The sequence below is a fragment of the Carya illinoinensis genome, chromosome 16 (genome assembly GCF_018687715.1).
Source record: "Carya illinoinensis cultivar Pawnee chromosome 16, C.illinoinensisPawnee_v1, whole genome shotgun sequence".
NCBI lineage: Eukaryota > Viridiplantae > Streptophyta > Magnoliopsida > Fagales > Juglandaceae > Carya > Carya illinoinensis.
This window is the reverse complement of record NC_056767.1, coordinates 10,406,853-10,428,036: the sequence shown is the minus strand read 5'-3', so window position 1 is coordinate 10,428,036 and position 21,184 is coordinate 10,406,853. Positions and strand designations below refer to the sequence as shown.

General features: G+C 33.8%; 2 protein-coding genes across 3 annotated transcripts; one reads left to right on the top strand and one right to left on the bottom strand.

Moving 5' to 3' along the window:
• Positions 1-275: 275 nt before the first annotated feature.
• LOC122299944 (probable galacturonosyltransferase-like 1) lies at positions 276-2,074 on the top strand. Its single transcript, XM_043110430.1, has one exon. The coding sequence runs from the start codon at positions 562-564 to the stop codon at positions 1,672-1,674; it is 1,113 nt and encodes a 370-aa protein (XP_042966364.1). The 5' UTR covers positions 276-561; the 3' UTR covers positions 1,675-2,074.
• An 8,014-nt stretch (positions 2,075-10,088) lies between these two features.
• On the bottom strand, positions 10,089-19,570 carry LOC122299547 (protein DA1-like). Of its 2 annotated transcripts, none has more exons than XM_043109912.1 (12): positions 18,679-19,570; positions 17,747-17,873; positions 17,525-17,609; positions 15,618-15,750; positions 15,157-15,280; positions 14,955-15,038; positions 13,695-13,814; positions 13,382-13,594; positions 12,548-12,610; positions 12,312-12,430; positions 10,915-10,973; positions 10,089-10,592 (listed from the first exon to the last, which is right to left on the bottom strand). In XM_043109912.1, exons 2-12 carry the CDS (start codon positions 17,855-17,857, stop codon positions 10,282-10,284), a joined length of 1,422 nt encoding a protein of 473 aa, XP_042965846.1. In that variant the 5' UTR covers positions 17,858-17,873; positions 18,679-19,570; the 3' UTR covers positions 10,089-10,281. The 2 variants fall into 2 exon arrangements, with proteins under 2 accessions (XP_042965846.1, XP_042965847.1); XM_043109913.1 differs by having other exon boundaries at positions 15,157-15,277; positions 18,679-19,569.
• Positions 19,571-21,184: the final 1,614 nt, after the last annotated feature.

Sequence of the window (21,184 nt, the reverse complement as noted above, 5' to 3'; positions counted from 1 at the left end):
TTACAGTGACTGAGCACTGAAGTTTTGTTGGTAGAACTACCCCAAACAGAGTCTTTTTTTCATTCTTTTTCCAAAAGAACATTTTTCTGGACCTTAAAGAAACCCCTATCTTTTTCTGCTTTTGACAAGTCCCAAATTTTCTTTTCCTATATTTTTTCTTTGTTTCAATAAAAAATGACAAGTACGTGAGAAAGAGATGTAGGACCTGAGGGAATCCGTCACCAGAAAGGTACAAGAACCTTCCCTTTTCTCTTCATTTTCATTTAAACAGCTACAAAAACCTGATCAACACCAAACAATATGAACTCAAAAAACAGAACTCTTGCATTGGATATGGAATATCCTTGACTCAGCACCCCCTCCTCCTCTCTCCTCTTTCGCTGCAGGCTGCAGCCCTGCCATCATTTTTCCAGCTATATATTCCTCCCTTTTAAAACCAAAACCGCGTTTCAAACTTTTACAACCTCACTCACCCTGATCCCCAATCCAAAAGCCTCTTGCTTTTAGATATTTGTATAAAAAGTATCTCTATCTCTCTCTCTCTCTCTCAACACATCCACCATGTCCAAACCAGCACTGAAGCTTGCCTTTCTCTTCCTTCTCCTTGCTTTTCTATTTTCCTTCAACATAGCATACACTGCCACCATTGTCAACAGTACTACTACTACTCTCTCACAGCAGTTCAAAGAAGCCCCGCAATTCTACAACTCTCCCGACTGTCCTTCCATAACCAACGACGACCTCGACGAAGATAAAGACGACAGCAGCAGCAGTGGCAACGATAACATCGTCTGCTCCGATAGAGCAGTACATGTAGCAATGACTCTGGACACCCAATACATCCGTGGCTCTATGGCTGCCATCCTCTCCGTTCTCCAGCACTCCTCCTGCCCAGAAAACATCTTCTTCCATTTCGTCGCCTCCGCCTCCGCTAACACCAGCTCCCTCCTTCGCGTCACCCTCTCCAACTCATTCCCTTACCTCAAATTCAAAGTCTACATCTTCGACGACTCTCATGTCTCCGGCCTCATCTCCACCTCCATCCGCTCCGCCTTGGACTGTCCCCTCAACTACGCTCGCAGCTACTTGGCTAGACTCCTGCCATCATGTGTCCGTAAAGTTGTTTACCTCGACTCCGACCTGATTCTCGTGGACGACATTGCCAAACTCGCCGCCACGCCGTTGGGGGACAGCTCGGTCCTCGCCGCCCCGGAGTACTGCAACGCTAATTTCACGTTCTATTTCACCCCGACGTTTTGGTCCAATCCTTCTTTGTCCCTGACTTTCGCCAACCGAAAACCTTGTTACTTCAACACCGGGGTGATGGTGATCGATCTTGACCGGTGGAGAGATGGAGATTACACGACAAGGATTGAGGAGTGGATGGAGCTGCAGAAGAGGATGAGAATCTACGAACTGGGATCTCTACCTCCATTTCTGCTAGTGTTTGCTGGAGACATAGCTTCGGTTGATCACAAATGGAACCAACACGGACTGGGCGGCGACAACTTCCGGGGACTTTGCCGGGATCTGCACCCTGGTCCGGTTAGTCTTTTGCATTGGAGTGGGAAAGGTAAGCCCTGGGCTCGTCTGGACGCAAGCCGGCCATGCCCGTTGGACGCTCTTTGGGCTCCCTACGATCTGTTGCAGACTCCATTTACATTGGATTCTTAAATCTGAGAATTCCACTCTCTATGGAGTTCCCAAGCCTTGGATTATGCTCTCTCCGGCGCTTGTAATTAAAAAGAGAGCCAAAATTAAGGAGATGGACAATTTGTCTTTGGAAAGAGATCAGTTTGTTCTTGCAGATTATACAGGTATCACGAAACCCATTGGGGGAGATCACGTAATACCCCAAAAAGTATTGGGATTAATTCATATATGTTAAAGTTTCAATCTTCCAATTGTGTCTAATAACAGGGAAGAAGAAGAAAATCCTGCCCAGAAATGGGATTCATATATTTTGTAACCACGGATGCACGTATGATAATTGTATCAAAGTCTCTGTACAGCAAAAGAGCTAGCTATTTTGCCTTGTTTAATACTTGAATGAATAAGAAAAGAATTATGTCAAGTTCTGTCATTCTTTTCATGAAAAGAATTTACCGTTTGAGTTAGAGCTTTCCATGTTCTTGATCTGCTTCTTCTTCCAATTATTCATTTGGCATTAATGGCCATTATTGTGCCTGCAGTTTATCATTAAAGCCTAGTTTGGGCAGTAAAGTATAAAAATAATTTATACAGCTTCAGATAAACAAGCCTCTTACAAATCCTTATAAAAATAAAAAAATATTCTAGTCATAAAAAAATTATATAAAAATAATCTTATAAAATGATATTGTTTAACGTGATTTATCAGATTGTGAAATTATTTTTATTGTAAAATAGATTTAGCAGATCAGATAAAATCACATTAATATATAAGATTATTTTTGTATGATTCTTTTATAAATATAGCAGTACTCATAAAAAATAGATCTTATTTTTAGAAAGTATAAAAAAATTATTTTTTATTAATATGACTACTTTTTTATAAAAAGACTTATATATGATTGGTCTATTTAAAACTTGTACTTAACATTACTCGTATTAATAATATTATATTATTATTTATTATTTTATTATCTATTTTTTAATTATTATTCACAAAATATTGACGTCCAAACGCGAGTGTTTTTTTGACAAACGTCCAAACGTAAGTTGGTAAATCAGTGTACCATAGTCAAGATCAACGAAAAGCTTAAAAGGGCCAATCCTCTTTGACAGACTTGAAAAGATTTGTGTAGTTTCTTACTGTCTAATCAATAAGATTAACACGGTCTTTTTCTTGTTTTGTTGCTTTTATTCCACCTTCAATCAGTTTTTTTGTTTTGTTTTTTTTTTTTTTTATAGTTAAGAAAAATATTTTCTATTTTCAGCCAGATATTCTATTCTTAGTAATGGGTTGTGGCTGGAAAGACACTTAAGCCAGCTGTTTTGCTCTTTCACCAATTTGATTGATCTAAGGGAAAATGATAGGTAATACAGAGTGTTTATTATCAGTATTTTTTGTTTAGCATTTGTATTTGTTTCTTTTTTAAATATTGTATTTTTTTAATTTTTTGTATTCTTTAAATTACACAAAAATATGCTTTATAATAATAATAAAATGTTTTAATAATAATCAATAGTCTTTTCGATACCAATCCTCCACGTACCATCATCCTTGATCAACACCTATACATATTGTAATTAATAGAATAGTTATTATAGTTAAAAAAAAAGAAATGATAATTATAATCGTGAGTGTGCAAGAGTAATATTACTCATTATTTTATCAAATAATTTAAAAAATTAAATCTTTTTAATTAAATGATTTTCATATCTCTTAAATATTAGTTTAACAAAACTTTTTCAACCATATTAAAGTAATCTAATCTTGGATTAGACCAGATTAAAATAATATATTTGTTTGAAGATATTTTTCTCTCTTTTACCTATTCATTGCCAATTTCTTATAAATTCCATGTCATTAAATAATGCAATGCCAACTGGCATATTTCTAAATATAATATTATGCAATCTCATCAACACTAGTTTCAGCTTCTAACTTCTTGACCCATTTCCAAATTATTTCTTAATATCTTTTATATAAATATAATTAATTCTACTTTCTTTGAGAATACCATAAATTGCACTCTTTTATTATTTATCGTGGCCTCCTTATACGACATTTTATTGGTCAATCACAAAAGCGTGCAATTGTCAATAATACCCTTTTCTAATATTTTCGAATATACATATTTATTGGAAAATAAGTAAGACAAAAGAAAGTGTCGATAGAAGCATGAGCACTAGCATTTTACTTAGCAACGATAAATATAATTTTAAAGTGTGTAAATTAAATGTATTTTTTTAAAAAATTATTTAATAGTATATTCTGTTACTAAAAATTAATTTTTTTTTTCATATGCATATTAGATTTATTTATTTTTTCTAAAAAAGAAATGATGCATTTATTGAGGATTCCCACAAACAAAAACTATCGTTTATTTTTTATTTTTACTTAATAATTAAGAAAATATTTTTTAATAACTTGTATTTTTAAATTTTTTTAAAACAATTTAAAAAATATTTTAAAAAATTTTACATGCTCGTTGGGAATTATCAATAATTATAACATGGTTATTTTTTAAAAAAATATACGAAACTTCCATATTTTAAAACTGAAAATATTTCTTTTCCTTTATTGTGAAACGTTCTAATTTTTTATTATCTTTCATTTCATTTCATTTTTTGGCCAGTTTTTGTTTCCATTTATTTTATTTTCTGCTCTTTCTTTTTCAAGTCCTCCATTTTACCTCCATTTGGCTTTAAAAAAAAAAAAAAAACATTGATCTATGGCTGTTGAAATGGCCGCAGCCACATCTTTACACATGTCGCAATATTATTGGTCTCAATCGGCCACCGATCTACCATCCCAATGTTTAGATCGATGCGGCCACATTGGTTGACCAATGAAATGAGGAGCTTCAAACTCGCTTGTTCCAACTATTCTTCTTTATTTTCTCTTTTCGTTTTCGCTGATTTTAATTTCCTTAATATTTGCTGAATTATAAAATAATAATCATTTATATAATTATGTTTAAACTTGGAGAATGTTTATAAAATCATTTATAAAAATAACATTACTTTACATAAAATATTATTGTATTTTTAAACTAGTGTGTAGAATACATATATCCACATCATTTAAATAATAAAATTTAATTTTTAAAATTTAAAATTTAAAATTTAAAAATTTATCTACTAAATTTAATTTAATTTGTGACTAGAATATTTCTTATTAAATTATATTAGATAAAAATTTTACTAATGCTCTATGGAGGATAATTTTTTTTTAATTAAATACTATCATTTTTAAATATATTTGTAAAAAAAACCCATATAGGTTGATACAAGTGGTAAAAGCTTTAAGTTTAAGAGAATACTCTCCGGGTATAAGATTTAAATATTTTTGGATGTAAATAATCTATAGAGCTAGTGGATTGAATTTTTGTTTTTAAATTATCTTAAATGTACTTACAAAAAATTTCTTACCAAAGGACTTGTGCACTTCCAAAAATAGTTGAGAATTGTTTATAAGAAAAATGATATTTGCAGTCGTAATTGTGTAAATGCTGCATAGTCTTTTTGAAAAAAATAAATTAATATGAGATCTATATGAAAAAAAATTTATTTTTTAATCATAAATCTTATTTTTTTTAAATAATTATATGATATTTACATATTTTATGATTATTTATAGTAACATTACTCCGTTTCTAAATACTTAGTGTTAATAAAAAAAATTATAAAAAAATTGTAAAATAAATTTTGCATTTGTCGTTACTCTGCCAAGTTTTATAAGAAGAGAATGATGATTTAAAAAATGAACAATAATATGAATGAGAAAAACGTGGCATGCATTTAAGAGAAATGCTATTTGCACACGCGAAGGGAACACCCCGCGTACACGGGCACGCATTTTAATTAAAAAAATCATTTTTTTTTGCTTCTTCCCATTGGATTCTCCTGTCTCTCCCTCTATTTCGTCTTTAGCTCTCCAATCTCCATTCGTCTTTTCCAGAAAATCGAAGCCCCACGAAATTGAGGAAGAGTAGAGCTAAGCGTGAGTACATCTTCATGGGAGGAGAAAAGTAGAGCTTTGGTTTCTGTAGTCGTCTTCATTAGAGGAGGGAGCAAACCAAGTGGGTATTGTGGTCGTCTTCGTGGGTGGAGGGAGCAAACTAAATGGGTCTTTGTGGATTTCAAGTGGGCGTCTTCGTGGGAGGAGAAAAAGCAGAGGCTTTTGGCATTCTCTGATTGAGAACGATTGCTAAAGCACATAGTCCATCGTCGCCAACATCATCGCAGGGTTGATCAAACTCATCAGAATTTTCCCGAGGGGGTTTCAAATTAAGGTTGAGGGCCTCGATTTTGGGACATGTTTGGGCCAAGAATCTAAGGTCGTCATCGGTGATCCGTCGTGAACATTCGAAGTTAACTAAATTTGGGAATCTTGGTAAGAAACCCCGAAAGGAATCGAGGTCTAGAACCCTTATGGATAACCTGGTAAGACCCTCCACCCTCAGCCATTGCTTGCAGACCACAGAGAGAGATTTTCTGGCATATGGGTCGTCGACCCAGTTGAGTATCAGGCCTGTACTCGTCGAAATACTGGTCGCGATCCACGAACACGATAGCATAGAGAGCATAGATTATTCCTGGTACGTAACCTAGAATTGTCAGGAGCAAGCAGATGCAAAACTCAACCTGCAAAATTCAAAAATGGAGAACTTCAGCCTCTGTTTCGTTCCATTGAAAGTGAGGGAAAAACAAATAGATTTTACGCCAAAAAAAAATACAGAACCGCCAGGATTATCCATCGGTGGACTTGAGAACAAAGCGGAATTTCTTAAAATCTTATTATTATTATTATTAATAATGGAGCTAATCACGCATAATTTCCAGATGTGAGAACGATCAGACAGAAAGTAAAGAGGAGCATGAAAACAGAGAGAAAGGGAGAGAGCGAGAGGAAAGAGGAGCATGAAAACAGAGAGAAAGGGAGAGAGCGAGAGGAAGGATAGATACGCTGCAACAACAGGAATACCTGCTGCGCACCGTTTCATTAATGTCCGCGTGGGACCGTGTACGCGCCGTGTCCCCAACTGCGTGTGCAACCAGCATTTCTCTGCATTTAAAGAGAGAAGAATTATGTACGGTATAAAATAAAGAGTTCCGTGTTAGGCTGGTATAGTCGGTCGTACGAACTTGCGGGCCCCAGTTCCTCATGTACGGTATCTCCCGGCTACGCGGTCGGCACACTTTTTCTCGGTCACCAGAAACTAATAATATTTTGAACACAATTATAGGGACAACCGTACATAGAGGATTAAAGTCTCATGCCAACAACCAGTCAACCACCCATCGGCCTTAAGCTACCTGCACAAGGAAATCTACACTCTTGTCTTTAAGCACAGAAATAGAGGATTTAGTTCCAATGTCCATCGGAAACACCTCTGCTGTGTAAGAGAGATCAACCAAGAATAAGCTGTTCATGCCCATATCAGTTCGGCGTTTCCTCAGCCCAGACCCGACTTAGGGTGGTTCTCTTGGGTTTTGAATCTACCGGGTCTTCTTTGTTTGGGAGTTCAAATATAAAACCACGTCGTATTGTAACGTGCCATGTAGGACACGATGCCGCAGCAGGAACACAAGTCGGTTGTTTATAGATACCGTTTGAGTGATCGTTTCAATCGAGGTATTAAAATGAAGGGTTTTGTTACGTATAAATAAATTAAAAAAATACAAGTTAATTATATATTTTAAGATTGTTTATAACATTACATTCTTTTAGATATTTATTTAAGAATAAAAAATAAAAAACAAAAAAAAAATATTGACGTGATCGATACACCAACTAATATAAATTTATATCACAATAATATTATATACAATTTTACAATGTATGAATCCTACATATTGCCTTTGAAAAAAAAGTGAAACCCGTTATTAAAAAATAAATTTTTACATGTGAATTTCAAATTTTTTAATTTTTTAAAAAAGAAATGCGTAGAGCTTACAAGTCTTAATATTGTAAAAATCTTTTTTTTTTTTTTGGATAAAAAATATCTCCAAAAGAAGTTTTAAAGAATATTAAGATTTCGTTTGATTATACAGATGACATAAGATAAGAAAATATCAAGAGGACACAATAAAAAGCCATTAAACACAAACTAACTGTAGATTAGTTGGATCATAATAAATTTTGTGTTCTTAACTCTTCGTAATTAATATTTAATTTGCTACCCAAAAGAAAGTTAGGAAGAAAAGTTGAAGTAGCATCACCAATCATGCCAAATAATACAAAAAGGTTGCTTAAAAAAACCCATGAATCATGGCTTCAATGGTTGAAAAGGATATATATGGAAAAAAAAAAAACCGTTTTATGCAAGTAAAAGTAAAGTTATGATTAGTCAAGTTTTTTGCATAAATTATGTTATTTATTAGACAGTAAATACATAAATTGTTGTGTGACTCCTTAGAACTATAAAAAGTTCAATTATTTATATATTCTTATGTTAGCCAATATGAAAATCTTTCACATCAATGATATATTAAGTACATTTATAAATGAGTTTGCAAGTATCATCTTCGTAATAGAGTTTTTCAAAAAAGAAAAAAGAAAAGAGAGCATACCATGTGTCGTTTAGATGACGAAGATTGCTTATTGAGAAAACATAAAACCTTCGCACTCCACAGAATCACCGACTCCTACCACACCATGTGTTGTATTTTTGGGTGTCGTAATGGGCTTATTTTGAAAGGTACACAGCTCCTAATTAATTACTATATTCTTTCACATGGAGTTTGCCTGAATATTCTATTATTCTCTGTACATATGTATCTCTCTGGTCTGTTAGATGTGCCTTTCTTTTCCACCTATCTTATTCTAAGATATAGCAGCTCTGGTTTTGAGAGATCAGGACCAGCTAGCTTTCACTCCATTCTTCTTTTCCTTTGAGAGATCAAAGCTTCTACTCCCAGTTATCACCACACATGTCAATTGTTCTCTATCTCTAGGGTTTGATGGCAACATCAATTGGATTGTATCCCTTAACGATATTCTTTTCTCCTGGACCATATATTAAAATTTGGAATTGGACATGCACCTGAGCCGAACAACATTATATAGATCTTATAAGTTTTTAAGATTTTTTTTCGATGCAACATGGACTTTAGCTTGAGTAGTGCTACAGTTACAAGAAATTATATAAAAGTAATCTTATAAAATAACGTGATTTTATGTAATTCGTCATATCTGTTTTATAATAAAATTAATTTTATAATTTGACAAACTTTCACAAGCCACATTAATTTATGAGATTACTTTTGTGTAATCATTTTGTGGTTAGATTATATATATTTTTAATAAGATTATGATTTTTTATTTATTTTTAAATAAACTATAGTATGAAGAAATTAAATGATGCCTCTCATCTAATAGAGTTGACTCGGTTGGGACAGATCTGCATGTAGTATAAACATGTGTTATCGTTAATTACTGCCAATTAATGAATATGTTAAGATGTTTTCTAGACAATAAAAAGGAACACAAAGAAAGAGATTTCTGTAGGATGGATCATTTAATATAGCACAGGCAAACAATCAAGGTTTGAGTCTTTTGACTGTATATTTCTGTTGGTTTTTAAACTTTTTTGATGGGGAATTCCTTCAATTGTCGTAGAATACACGTAAACGAACCATGGAGCAATGAGAGGAGCTTACTACCCACCAAAACTCCAAAAAATATCATATGTTTGGAGTCATTTTTTTGGGTAGCTGTATGCCAACTTCTTAATTTAAGTTTTACTTTGCATTCTAAATACAGAAAAATTATTAGGTATTTTTGGATTATTGATGATATGACGATAATCTGATCACAATATATCATGTAATTAAGAATACATATTAGCATTCATTTTAGATAACATGACATATTATGACATGATAAGAACATTATGCTTTCGTATTCCGAGAGTATAATCAGAAATTCTCATTTTAAAGTACTTCAACTTGCAAGTCGGTGTAAGATTGAGAACACCTTTCACATTATTGATATGACAGAATTTGATTTATAATAAATTTGATTTTCAAATTTTTTTGACAGATCAAATTTTACAATGTCAGAATTGTAGAAGATGTCATCCACAGAGACATGTAAATACGATATTTCTTTTTAGAGCGTCCTTCTTTTTCTTTTTCTTTTCTCCTCCTCCTCCTCCTCCTCCTCCTTTTTTTTTTTTTTTTTTTTTTAAATGTGATCTATAAAAAGGTCTAGTTGCAAAAACTTCAGGTCGTTTTTGCCAAGATTTAGATAATTTGGATCTCATTACAGGTTGACCAAAAAATAAAAGATAAATGAACGAATAGGAGTTGCTATGGAAAAAGCAATCATAGCCTGGAAGCCATTGCTAAGAAAACCTCAGCTGTAAAAGAAAATCGCCCTAAAGACAGCTAAATAATACATGCATCAGACCAGAGAGAGAGGAGAAGACTCATCCTGGAGGCTGGAAGATAATATTGATAATGACTAATCAATTAGTTTATTCTTTACAAAAAATGAGATTTTTTCAAAAAAATATTCTACAGAGTTGATTCTACACGCTTTGACATTTGTATCTCATATGGAAAGGCCAACCTTTAAGCTCAGTGAAAATAAAAAAAAGCACAAATAGAAATCTGGGGAGCCAGACTTCAATGAGGAAAGCTCCCTGTCCTCCATATATGGTTAAGGGTCTCCTGAAGACCGTATTTACCCACTGCCCATTGGCCGGCTCTGAATCCTTCTCCATACACTGGTGAACCGTCTGACTCGATCTGATGTTTAACGAACTCCCCGAGCGTTCTTTCAGATTGAGATATCATGTCCCTTTTTGGTGCAGATGAAGATGATGAGGCTGATGCAAGATTGCAGACTGATCCAGACTTGAGCTTGGAATCCAACCACATGTGAGCTAGAACCTGACAGATACCTTCCTCAACATCTTGACTGAGACTCGGGTAACCTGTCATATATACAGCATATATTTTAGCATCTTTAAGAAACACAGACTCATAATATGTTAATTCAGTCATAACCTACAAATAAACAACTGAACATTTTCTATTGTGCAATAATTGATTGAGCAAACTCCACATAAATCAATCACACATTATTGTAATTGAGGTAATTCTACAAAACCTTGATGTGATCTTATAGGAAGAAGTTGATATATTTAAGATATTTTAAGCACAGGAGACTCCTTTAAAAACCTGAGGAAAGAATTAATTTTCTATATTTTCACAATTCCCTTTCGACACAATATGTGCCATGGATTACAGAAGCACCTTTGAGACGCAGCCATGCATGCATCATCTCATGCGCCAAAATTGATCCAGTAAGCAACCTGCATGCAAAGAGAAGTCCAGTCATGTATCAAAAGGTTCAGCCAAATTGCACTAGCAGATTAAGACAGTGTGGCCAAAGCCTCAACTCTCTGGGTCAATTCTCATGATAATCTTATTGCGATTTGCATGTGTGCACATATAGAAATAAATGTTAGACCTCCATGTCACACTTCCAACTGAAAATACTACGATGTGAATCAGTTGGTTTTAACTGAAAGGGGGAAAAAATGAAAGAGAGAGACTAGGGAAGAATGAAGACGTTCTCTTTTACCCTAATCTGTATTTTATATGAATATCATATATAGCCCCGATAATATATTTGTAGTCCCATATAATCAGAAGATCATGCAACTACAATTCGTTTCAATTTAACTACTTAATTGTCATAATTTTAAATCCTGATCTTTCACCAGATCTCCACAATATCGAATTTAAGAAAAAAATTTACTTATTTTGTGCCAAGAAAAAATGCGCAACTCAATTACAGGTTAGGTAGTTCAGTATAACATATGCTTTCGTGGAAAATCATGAAACACAGTATAACACAATATCATCAGATCGCCCCCAATTACCATATTTCCTGAGCTCTTTGAATGGAAACACAGTATAACATATGCTTTCATGGAAAATCATGTGCCATATGATGATCACGAATGCATTAACACAAAAAATATAGACAACAAAACTTTAAAAGCAACATGCTTTTGTCAAGCAACTTCCATGAGGCTGCTGTGTATTGGCTCAAGTGGTAAAAGGGCAGATTGGTGTTGGGTACTTAGATTCAACATTTACTTAGAGAGAGAGAGAGAGAGAGAGAGAGGAGGAGGGGGAGAGAGAGTAATTTCTTCAGTGTTTGCTGATTGTTCAGGGCTAACCATCTTTTCTGTCAACTCATTATCTTTGATTGCAGAACAAAGTTATTATTTTCAATTTGAGTCGGTTTTCACAAATTCATCAAGGTTCTCGGAACCTAGAAATAAAGAAGGAAATCAATAAGGTTAGCATCTTCGAGAAGAATGGCTCATTTCTTCCCCCAGCCCCCTGACATGATTCATTAGAAGGTAACACTTGTTAAAATGTAGTTCTCATTCTATGATAATCCAAGTAGCAGTGAAGTCATTTTACATGGAAATAAATACATTTGATCGTGCTATTTTTGGGGCTCCTACCATCAAGTCAAAAGTTCTTTTAGTAACCATTTGATCTGGTATTATTTTGAACCCTGTCATATTTTACTCCTAAGAAATTTGAATAGATGCATTTCCAAATCCATTTATTCTATTGAGTTTGGCATGAGCTTCCTTCAAGAACAAGTTGTAGAAACAAAGATTCAATACCTTGGAAGACCATACAATATGAGAATTGCAGTGACTTCACAATGACGACGTAGTTTGAAGGGCTCTGTTATCATATTCATCGCTCGATTTCCTGCCCCAATCCTTGGTCGCCTTGAAACCTGGTGATTTACATGGACAAAATAAGATAAATTGCCCAACATAAACAAATAATCATAATACAGCTCTGTATATCCCTGTGTATAATTCTAGTGAAAATTTCTAAAAAAAATCCTTACGGTGCTGATAGTTTGCTCCTCAGAAAGGCAGAGTCCTCTGGTCTCAGGCACGTGATAATGGCCCTGGCCAAGAAAAAAAGAAATAAATTCCAATTTGGACATGTACAGACATGCTCTTCTGAATCTACTGTATGAAAAACACATCTAATGAATCGAATAACAGACTTCGTGTGTACATGTCGATAACCATAAGGGACAAATTAGTATATAAGGGTTCTGTGTTGACTAAGATAAGAACACTTGGGCCAAAAAAATTAAAACACTTACCAAAAAGTAATGACTAAGATTAGAGTCCCCGTTTGGATGTTGAGATGGTCTCATCTCATCTCATCTTATCTCAACATTCAAACACCACTCAAACACATACTTTTCAATTTCAACTTTTCAACTTTTCAACTTTTTTATTTAATCATTACCTAATCATTACAACTTTTCCAAACTTAAAAAAAAAAAAATCAACCTTTTCAAATTCAAATACAAAAATTATATTAAGAAATTATATTCTTACAATATTTTAACTTTAAATTTTTTATTCAATTTTTTCTTTCTCATTTCCCAAAACGCTATAAAACATATTAACTTAAACCATTTCACTACCATTCACAAACTATTCACTACCATTCACAGATTTCTTATCTCATCTCAACATCTACGAGGCTCAATATTATTTACTTTTGCACAGTTTCCTATGTAAATTAGGGCGGACTCTTGGTATCTGCTCGAGTAGTCATCAGACATGAGTGTTGGGGACTTTCACGTCATGTCTGGCATCCCAGGTGAAATACCGTGAATATAATAGCTGATATTAAATAGTTTCAATGCATTTTCCCTTACATTCTTTTCTCCTTCTCTTGCTTCATTTAGTGCTTGTCTTTCAACCAAGAGTAATGGAACATGCTGCTCCACTTTCATATGTAAACCTTCATAAAACTGTTGTATATCAGCATATAGGGGTAGGCATTCATTGGAATCCATAATTGCAGAGTCCAGACACTCCAGACAGAGCTTCCGACCATCGTTAAGGGCAACGTATGTTGTGTCTCGCGGCTGCATAAAATGAACAAATATATCATACTATTAAGTTTTTGCAAGGATACTTTTCTGGTTTACAGTCATTTTGGCAAATAAAAGTTTTTCATTCACAGACCTCCATTCGCTCACAGCTGCAACACCGAGGAGTGCCATCATGTTCATGATAAGGGCAGTATTTTTGGACCCAAAATGGATGTGCCCTATATTCAATTAGACCAGCAGGGTTTGTTGGAATCTGTCGAAAAGATATATATAATTGAAAAAACCAACACCAACTTACAAGGAGTAATCTATCTAAAGAAGAAAAAATTGATCAGGATGTGTCACTTCATTGAAATATTTTGGTTTTGATCTTTCAAACATGACACATCACAGTAAGATCTCCCTTTATTGCTATATGAGGTTCCTCCAATGTTGGTCAGTAGCTCAAGTAAGAAGCAACCATTCTCGGATATATTCAGGTGAACGGATCAGAGTTCAGTTTGTCGACTAAGATACCGATCAAAACATAAAATTTAGGAAAATAATGTCATACTCCTATATCTCTTGTGGTTTGACATTTTTGGGTACTGAGACCTTAGCATTAAAAGCAGGCCACCCCACACTGGAGTAGCGACCATCCCCCCAAAGCAGGCCAAGCAGTCCCTCCCACCCCAACAACAAACTCCTGTGTTGAGGTATAATGAAGAAAATGTGGGCCACACGAGGTAGGAGAAACTCCTTCCACCCACAATGTCAAGGTGGGGGGGATCTTCACCCACCCCCTGCTGGTGGTTCACCTTATGGGTTACGAGTGGGAGAAATCTCCCCTTGGTGAGTGGCACAGTGGGGCCACAGGCAGGCAGAGGGGGATCCTGCTGCCGCCTTCCACTACGTGTAGTTGCTCAAAGCTTTCTTTTTTCTTTATGGAAGGGTATAAATGTACTTGCATCTAAAAAACTGTAAAAGGGCTTTAAAATTAAAATTAAAAACTGGGTTCTCAAATGCTCGCTCTCTAAGACTTGACTAAAAAACCAGAAGTACTAAACCCTATGGGTGCATGCCATATTTTTCAATAAATTTGAGGGCCGAGTTTGCACTTGTCATAGGTAGACACGTTATATTACTCAAGGGATATGTAGAAGAAAATGCGAGAAACTATATAACTTTCAACGTGCATTTGCAGCTTTCCCTCTCCTCTAGGGACTGAAAAGTCATTTTTGTGACATTTTAGTACTATAACCTGTTTTGTACCAATTTTAATTCGTTTAACTTCAACTAGGATGATTGACAGGTACGGAAAATCCTTCCATTCTTCTTGGCAACCAACACAAAAGGTGGAGCAGAACCAGCTCACGCAAAATCAGAATATATAGCCTAGTACAGAGATACTTACAAATTTCTTGCAAACATCACATTTAGGGTGGTGATTCTCCTTGTGGCAAGATTTATGGTATGGTTTATTCCCAGACGTAGAGAACTGTAAGCAACAAAAAGAATAGATACGGAAAATTCAAACTCCACTTACAGTAAAAGAGCAATAACAGAATCAGTGACAAACTAGAGTGCTACGGAAGTTACTTGGGTGTTTTTTTTACCTCATAATCAGATATCGGTAGGTTGCAAGCATGGCACCGGAAGCATTGGGGATGCCAAACTGCATTCAGGCAATTCAGATATTGTCCATAACCGATCTCAGCATAGCAACCGGCACAAACCCTACTACAGTAAAACCAAAAATTTAAAACCTAAAAGATAAAAAGGCATTCTTTGATTATGGTTCTTGTATACTTATTAAGCCCCAACTAAAGCTAGATCTATAAGTTTCAATGTCAAAACTTTAAAAATGGACGAGAAATGATAATTGCACTCATTAGCTTTAGTTCATGCTTGTCAAGGAACATTCAATACACACCCATGAAAAAAGAAAAGGAACATTCAATACAAACATGGTTGAATCAAGCATTCGCATGGAAACAATGAGGAATTAAACAAACTAGAACAGAAGATTGAGATGATACCTTAAAACAGAAGTAACATTAAAACAGAAGTAATATACCTTAACCCCGGAGGGAAGTAAACAGGGGCAGGTTGATATGCATTTCCGTATTCGTATCGAGGAGACTCCGCATTTAGGCTCTCTTGTATAGCTTGAGCAAGTTGTTCATCATCCTTCAATTGAGAATCACGATCTAAAGAAAATGTCAGAAACAAATTAATTCAAATAGTAGCACTTTAGTCATATGTGTATGAAAAATTATTAGGTACTCCTGGAGTGTGGATGATGTGATTCTATTGTCCTATCATAAAATGCCGTGCCATTAAAAACTACTTACAATAAGCACTAACTTTTAATGACATAGCAGACTATGATAGGATGTGAGTACCGCATATGTACTTCGAAACTACCTAATAACTACTCTTTATAAGATACATACGGCACATACAGTTTAGTGATATAGCATTCTATGATAGGATTAGAGTACCAGATATATACTTCAAGGGTACCTACTAACTATGTAAAACAGATAACAGAGATTTACATACTTTTCCACTTCATCAACATAAAACTTGTTAATTTCATGACATTAACCCCGATAAACAAGTGCATGGTGTACGACAGGAGATCAGAGACCAAATTTCATGCAGCATCTTACATATTAGCAAAATCTTAATAGGAACTATAAGATGTTCAGAGGTGTTCTAAGGAGCAATGCAAGAAAGAAATAAGTAAAATTTACGTTTGTGGTTGTGGTCATCTTTAGAGATTTAAATACAGGTTAGAAGCTTGGCACAAAAATGAAAACGCTTACAACCTCATGGCGTAGTGTTTGGCTTTCTGTTACTTCCTTTATGAACTTCAAATAATTGGAGAGCATCAATCACTATCAATGTATAATTTGGAGCTAATAATGACTCCAAAAGACCCAAAACCTAGATACACATACCCAGAAACATACAGTTTTAACTTATTTTTAGCGAAGTAAGATTCCTAATATTTTAACATATCGTACCAGAAACTTCAAAATATTTTGGCCAATCCTGCCTTCACTTGCAACAAGGGGTTTCAAAATGTGTGTGTACACCTTGAAACTAAACCTATACCCAATTCTTTAAAATTGATCAATGGATGGCTCTATGGACTCTGCATCAAGTGTATGAAATACTAGATACCTAGTAATATAGTTTCTGAAAACATAATTAAAGAGAGAGTTGCAAAATGGAAGATATTCCCACCATCAGCAATGTCACTTACTGCTCAACAATGTGCCTCTTTTCTATTTCTCCATTGCAGAAAAACATGCACTTGCATTGTCCATGCTTTGAAAGATGATTTAAAAGAATTTAGTCATATTTAACTTTAAAGCATATCTGAAAGAATGCGTGCAGTGATCTACAATAGTCTCTTATAAAAGCAATCTAGAGAATCAATATAGCTTAACTTCTTTGGAAACCATTCAAGCTAAGATCTCTATTACAAAAAAAGAGGGCCACAAAGTGGATGCCTTGTCATCATTCAAAGAAGCCATTATGCAAGTTTTGCTATGAACTTTGTCATTAAACTGAGTACCAACAGAGCAAAGTCACAGAGAAAATTTCTCATTTTAACTAAAAAGGTAAAAATTCAATCTTACAACAAGTCCTTGACTACATGTATCAAAGGTTAAGATCAACATTTTTCATCAAATTCATCTTACACACAATGATTGGCTAACAAAACTAAGGCCACATTCATTAAATCAAGCCGATCACAGAATAAAATAAAAGCTTTGAAAATGAAACCTACCAGTAAAGATACCCTGAGGTGTATCTGTGAGTCACATACCATTTCTAAGAAACCATGCAAAAAAAAATTGTAATATCTAGAAAAATTTGAAATGAGCACCGGCTTGCATGAATGATGCAATACCATGAACTTATAGAAAGTATACAATGGCAGGAGCATTTGAAAGGCACATCACTTACCAATCACATTTTTTCCCTTTTGACTTTCTTCAGACAGAGAAAGTGCAATAGCACGATCCATATCTTCATTCTGGCTCTCTCCCCACTGAAACATGTTACAAGGAGGACCATATCAAAAACAGCGATATTTGTTGCATCAGACATGATTACATGCCAGTTCAATAGTACATTATTGCAGAGATAGCAATAAAAAGAATGGCAAGTAGTGGTAGATGTAATTACCCCTGAACTAGCAGGTGCATAATAATTTGAATCTCCACCATAGTTTGCATGGAAATGCTCTTCTGAATCTTTGTGTCCTGAGCCTTTAAAAATTTTGCTAAGCCAACCCATAATGTGTAGTGCTTATCTGTTCATGGTCAATGAAATTTTTGCTTGCTCGTAAAGCATTTTGATTTGAGCAAAGAAGTGGCGAAATTAAATACGAGATGCAACGGAAGCTTAGGATATTTCTGTTTAGTCTGTGTGATCCCATAACTTCTAAGTAGCCACATATAACATTATCAAAAAGTACATTCGTTACAAAACAAATCCCAAGTCCATGCTTCTCACATATGGGAAATTCATAAGCAATTATTTGCGTGCGTGAACTCATGCGAACAATTATCGGTAATTCATGAGAAGGAAAATTGCATGTTCCGATTTTGATGATAACCAAATAGAATGGAAAAAGAATCATGGCCCCATCCAGTCAACCCCATGGGGAAAAGGAAAAGGTCAAATGGGTAAATGGGTTTGAGTAATCCAGCGGAGAATAGAAATAATAAGATTGCAAGCGCTCTTCCGATTATCACTCTAATCAAGTCAACATACTGCATTTCATATCTGTTTTATATTTGCATGCACTCTTCATCTCCGCCAATATGGATCCAGATTCATTGATTTCACTTCAATAAGGAATTCGGGGAAAAATAGAAAACAGAAAGGAAAGAAAACCCTCACCGGGCATTCCAACGACTAAAAAAAGAACGGATTGACAGAACGTCCAATGCTCTCGCCACCTTAAATCAATATAACATAGACTCGCAGAGGAGGTAAAGACATAAAGATAGGTTCTTCTAGCTCAACATGCTCATTAAATTCATCACATATAACTTCTAATTTCAGGTTAAAGGAAAAGAGATGGATAATCAATTTATGGAAGGGCAACTCACCCTAAACAAATCCCGAACTTGCAGAAATGGTTGAAGCAGACGAGACCCAAATCAACTTAGACACCAATTCGCTCAAAAGCAGCTATGACGATTGTAGAAATGGTTCTGATCACCCTTCCCTGCTTTCCTTCTTTCTTTCGTTCTCTCTTTTATGATAAGTTCATAATCTATTCAACAAAGCAGCAATCAAAGAAAACACGAAGGCACCCTTTTATCTCTCCCAATCGGAAGAAGAATCTAACAGAACAAAAGAGATGTTCCAGGAAGAAAACGGCAAAGAGAAAAATTTTAAAAGGAAATCTGAAGAAATGTGTAAAGAATGAAAGAGTACTTGGATTGTACGCAATTTAAAAGTCAACTAGGAGAAAACACGGTTTAAAATATGATATATCAATAAGGGATTTGATCAAGGTTCATCAAACCCAGCTGGGCATTGAATTGCTGCTATATTTAGAAGACATATTATATATGTATGTATGTATGAATCACATGTACTGCCATGAGATTCTGTAAATTCTTCCTCAGGAAGACCCCAAGAAGGTAGGTGAGAAAAACCGTAAAAGCAAAGAATGATTCTTTAAATTAGAATATCTATGACAAAAATCTAAAAGAATGGAGTTCAAGAAAAGGAACCATCAAGCTTTTTTATGGAGAAGCTGAGGTGCAGAGGGAAAATAAATGAACGTGGAGGTTTAAGGTGAAAGTGCGTAGAACAGCTGCTGAAAAGGGTTAGATTTTCCGAACAAGAAAAAAGGCTGAAAACTCCAAAGAGAGTAAGTAACAGCAAGAGACCGAGAGGAGATGACGGCTGGACAGATATTCCAAATTCCAAATTTCCAAGCCCACCAGCTAGCAAAAAAATAGCATGGGAAGGTTCAGTCATGATTCTCTCATGAATAGAAAGAATGCTGAATCAAGGAAGGAAGCTTCTTTTATTTTTATTTTTATTTTATTAATACAATAACCAATCACACAGCTACAATTGTACAACGCAATATCGAGTCGGCTTCGTTTCTTTGTACATTTAAAATGAGATTGAGATAAAAATTAAAGGGAAAATCTAGGTATAAATATAATTATATATTAATATGTGTATTAATTTAATGTGATTAATTAAAATATAGATTTTATTAAAAATAGTATTAATTTAAATTTTAAATATGAAGTAATCAGTATTAATACGTAAATTAGTATGCAGGTTTGTTTGTATATAGCAAAACTTAAAATTAAATATAATAAATTAAATAAAATATTATTTTTATTTTAAAATTTGAAAATATTAAATTATGTATTATATTTTATGTAAAAATTTAAAAAAAAATATAATGATGAGATGAGATGATTTGTGAAAACTTCGTAAAGGTCGATTTGAAAATATAATTCTGTTCATACTTCGTTACTATTTATAATTTATTATTATTTTATTATTCACAAATTATTTTATTATTATTAGATGATTTGAGATACTCTAAACTGATTTCAACCTATTTCATACATTCAAACACATATATCAATTAATTTACATTCAAACATATTTGAGTGGTATTAAAACAATTATATTTACATATCAACTCTAACCATCTAAGATTATCTCAGTATTCAAATGCACCTCGAACAACCAAAATGAGTCTTAATATTTTTTTTTTCTTTCAATGGATAAATTTATATGCTTCTTTTTTAAAAAAAAAATGATAAATAAGGTTTTATTAAAAATAATAAGTATACAAGATATATACAAGATTCTCACCAATGCATAATTATACAGTGAAATAATACTAGATAGAATCATAAATTATACATGCAAGTCTCATACATTTTCGTTAAAAAAAAAAAGTAGAATCTATCATAAAATATATATATATATATATATATGTGTGTGTGTGTGTGAATCTCAACTTTCTTTATTTTTTCAAATAAATGCACGATATTTGTACAAAAATCAAGAATATGTAAAATCTGAAAATGAGATACATATTAATAAATAGAATATATTATAGTTTTTTTAATAATCTGAAAATGAGATACATATTAAAAAAAAATAGTTTATTTACCACATGACGAAAGAAATGATAATTTATGATGTAAAAATATATATTTTTTCGAAATTTACTATCTTACTAAAAAAAAAATATTAGCCCCCAAAATCAACACGTTCTGGTAGGCCACAGTAATTTGGGTATGGACAACCAGCTCAGAGAGACAAGAAAATGTCAATAGAGGTGGCTGTAGTTTATGTGTGAAACAAATCCACCATTTTCAAATGACAATAATCGAAACCGCAGTGTGAAAGTCTGACCCAAAAATAAATAAATAAATAAAAGTAGAATTTTGATTTATTTTTTCATTTTAATATGAATATATTTTAAATATTATAATATTTTCATCTCTTAATTTTTTTCCAATCATTTATCTCTATTCCAACGTCTGAAAAATATAAAAATAAAAGCAACATTCATGATCATAACAACTCAAAAACATGCAACTCTGATAAAAAATACATTTAAAA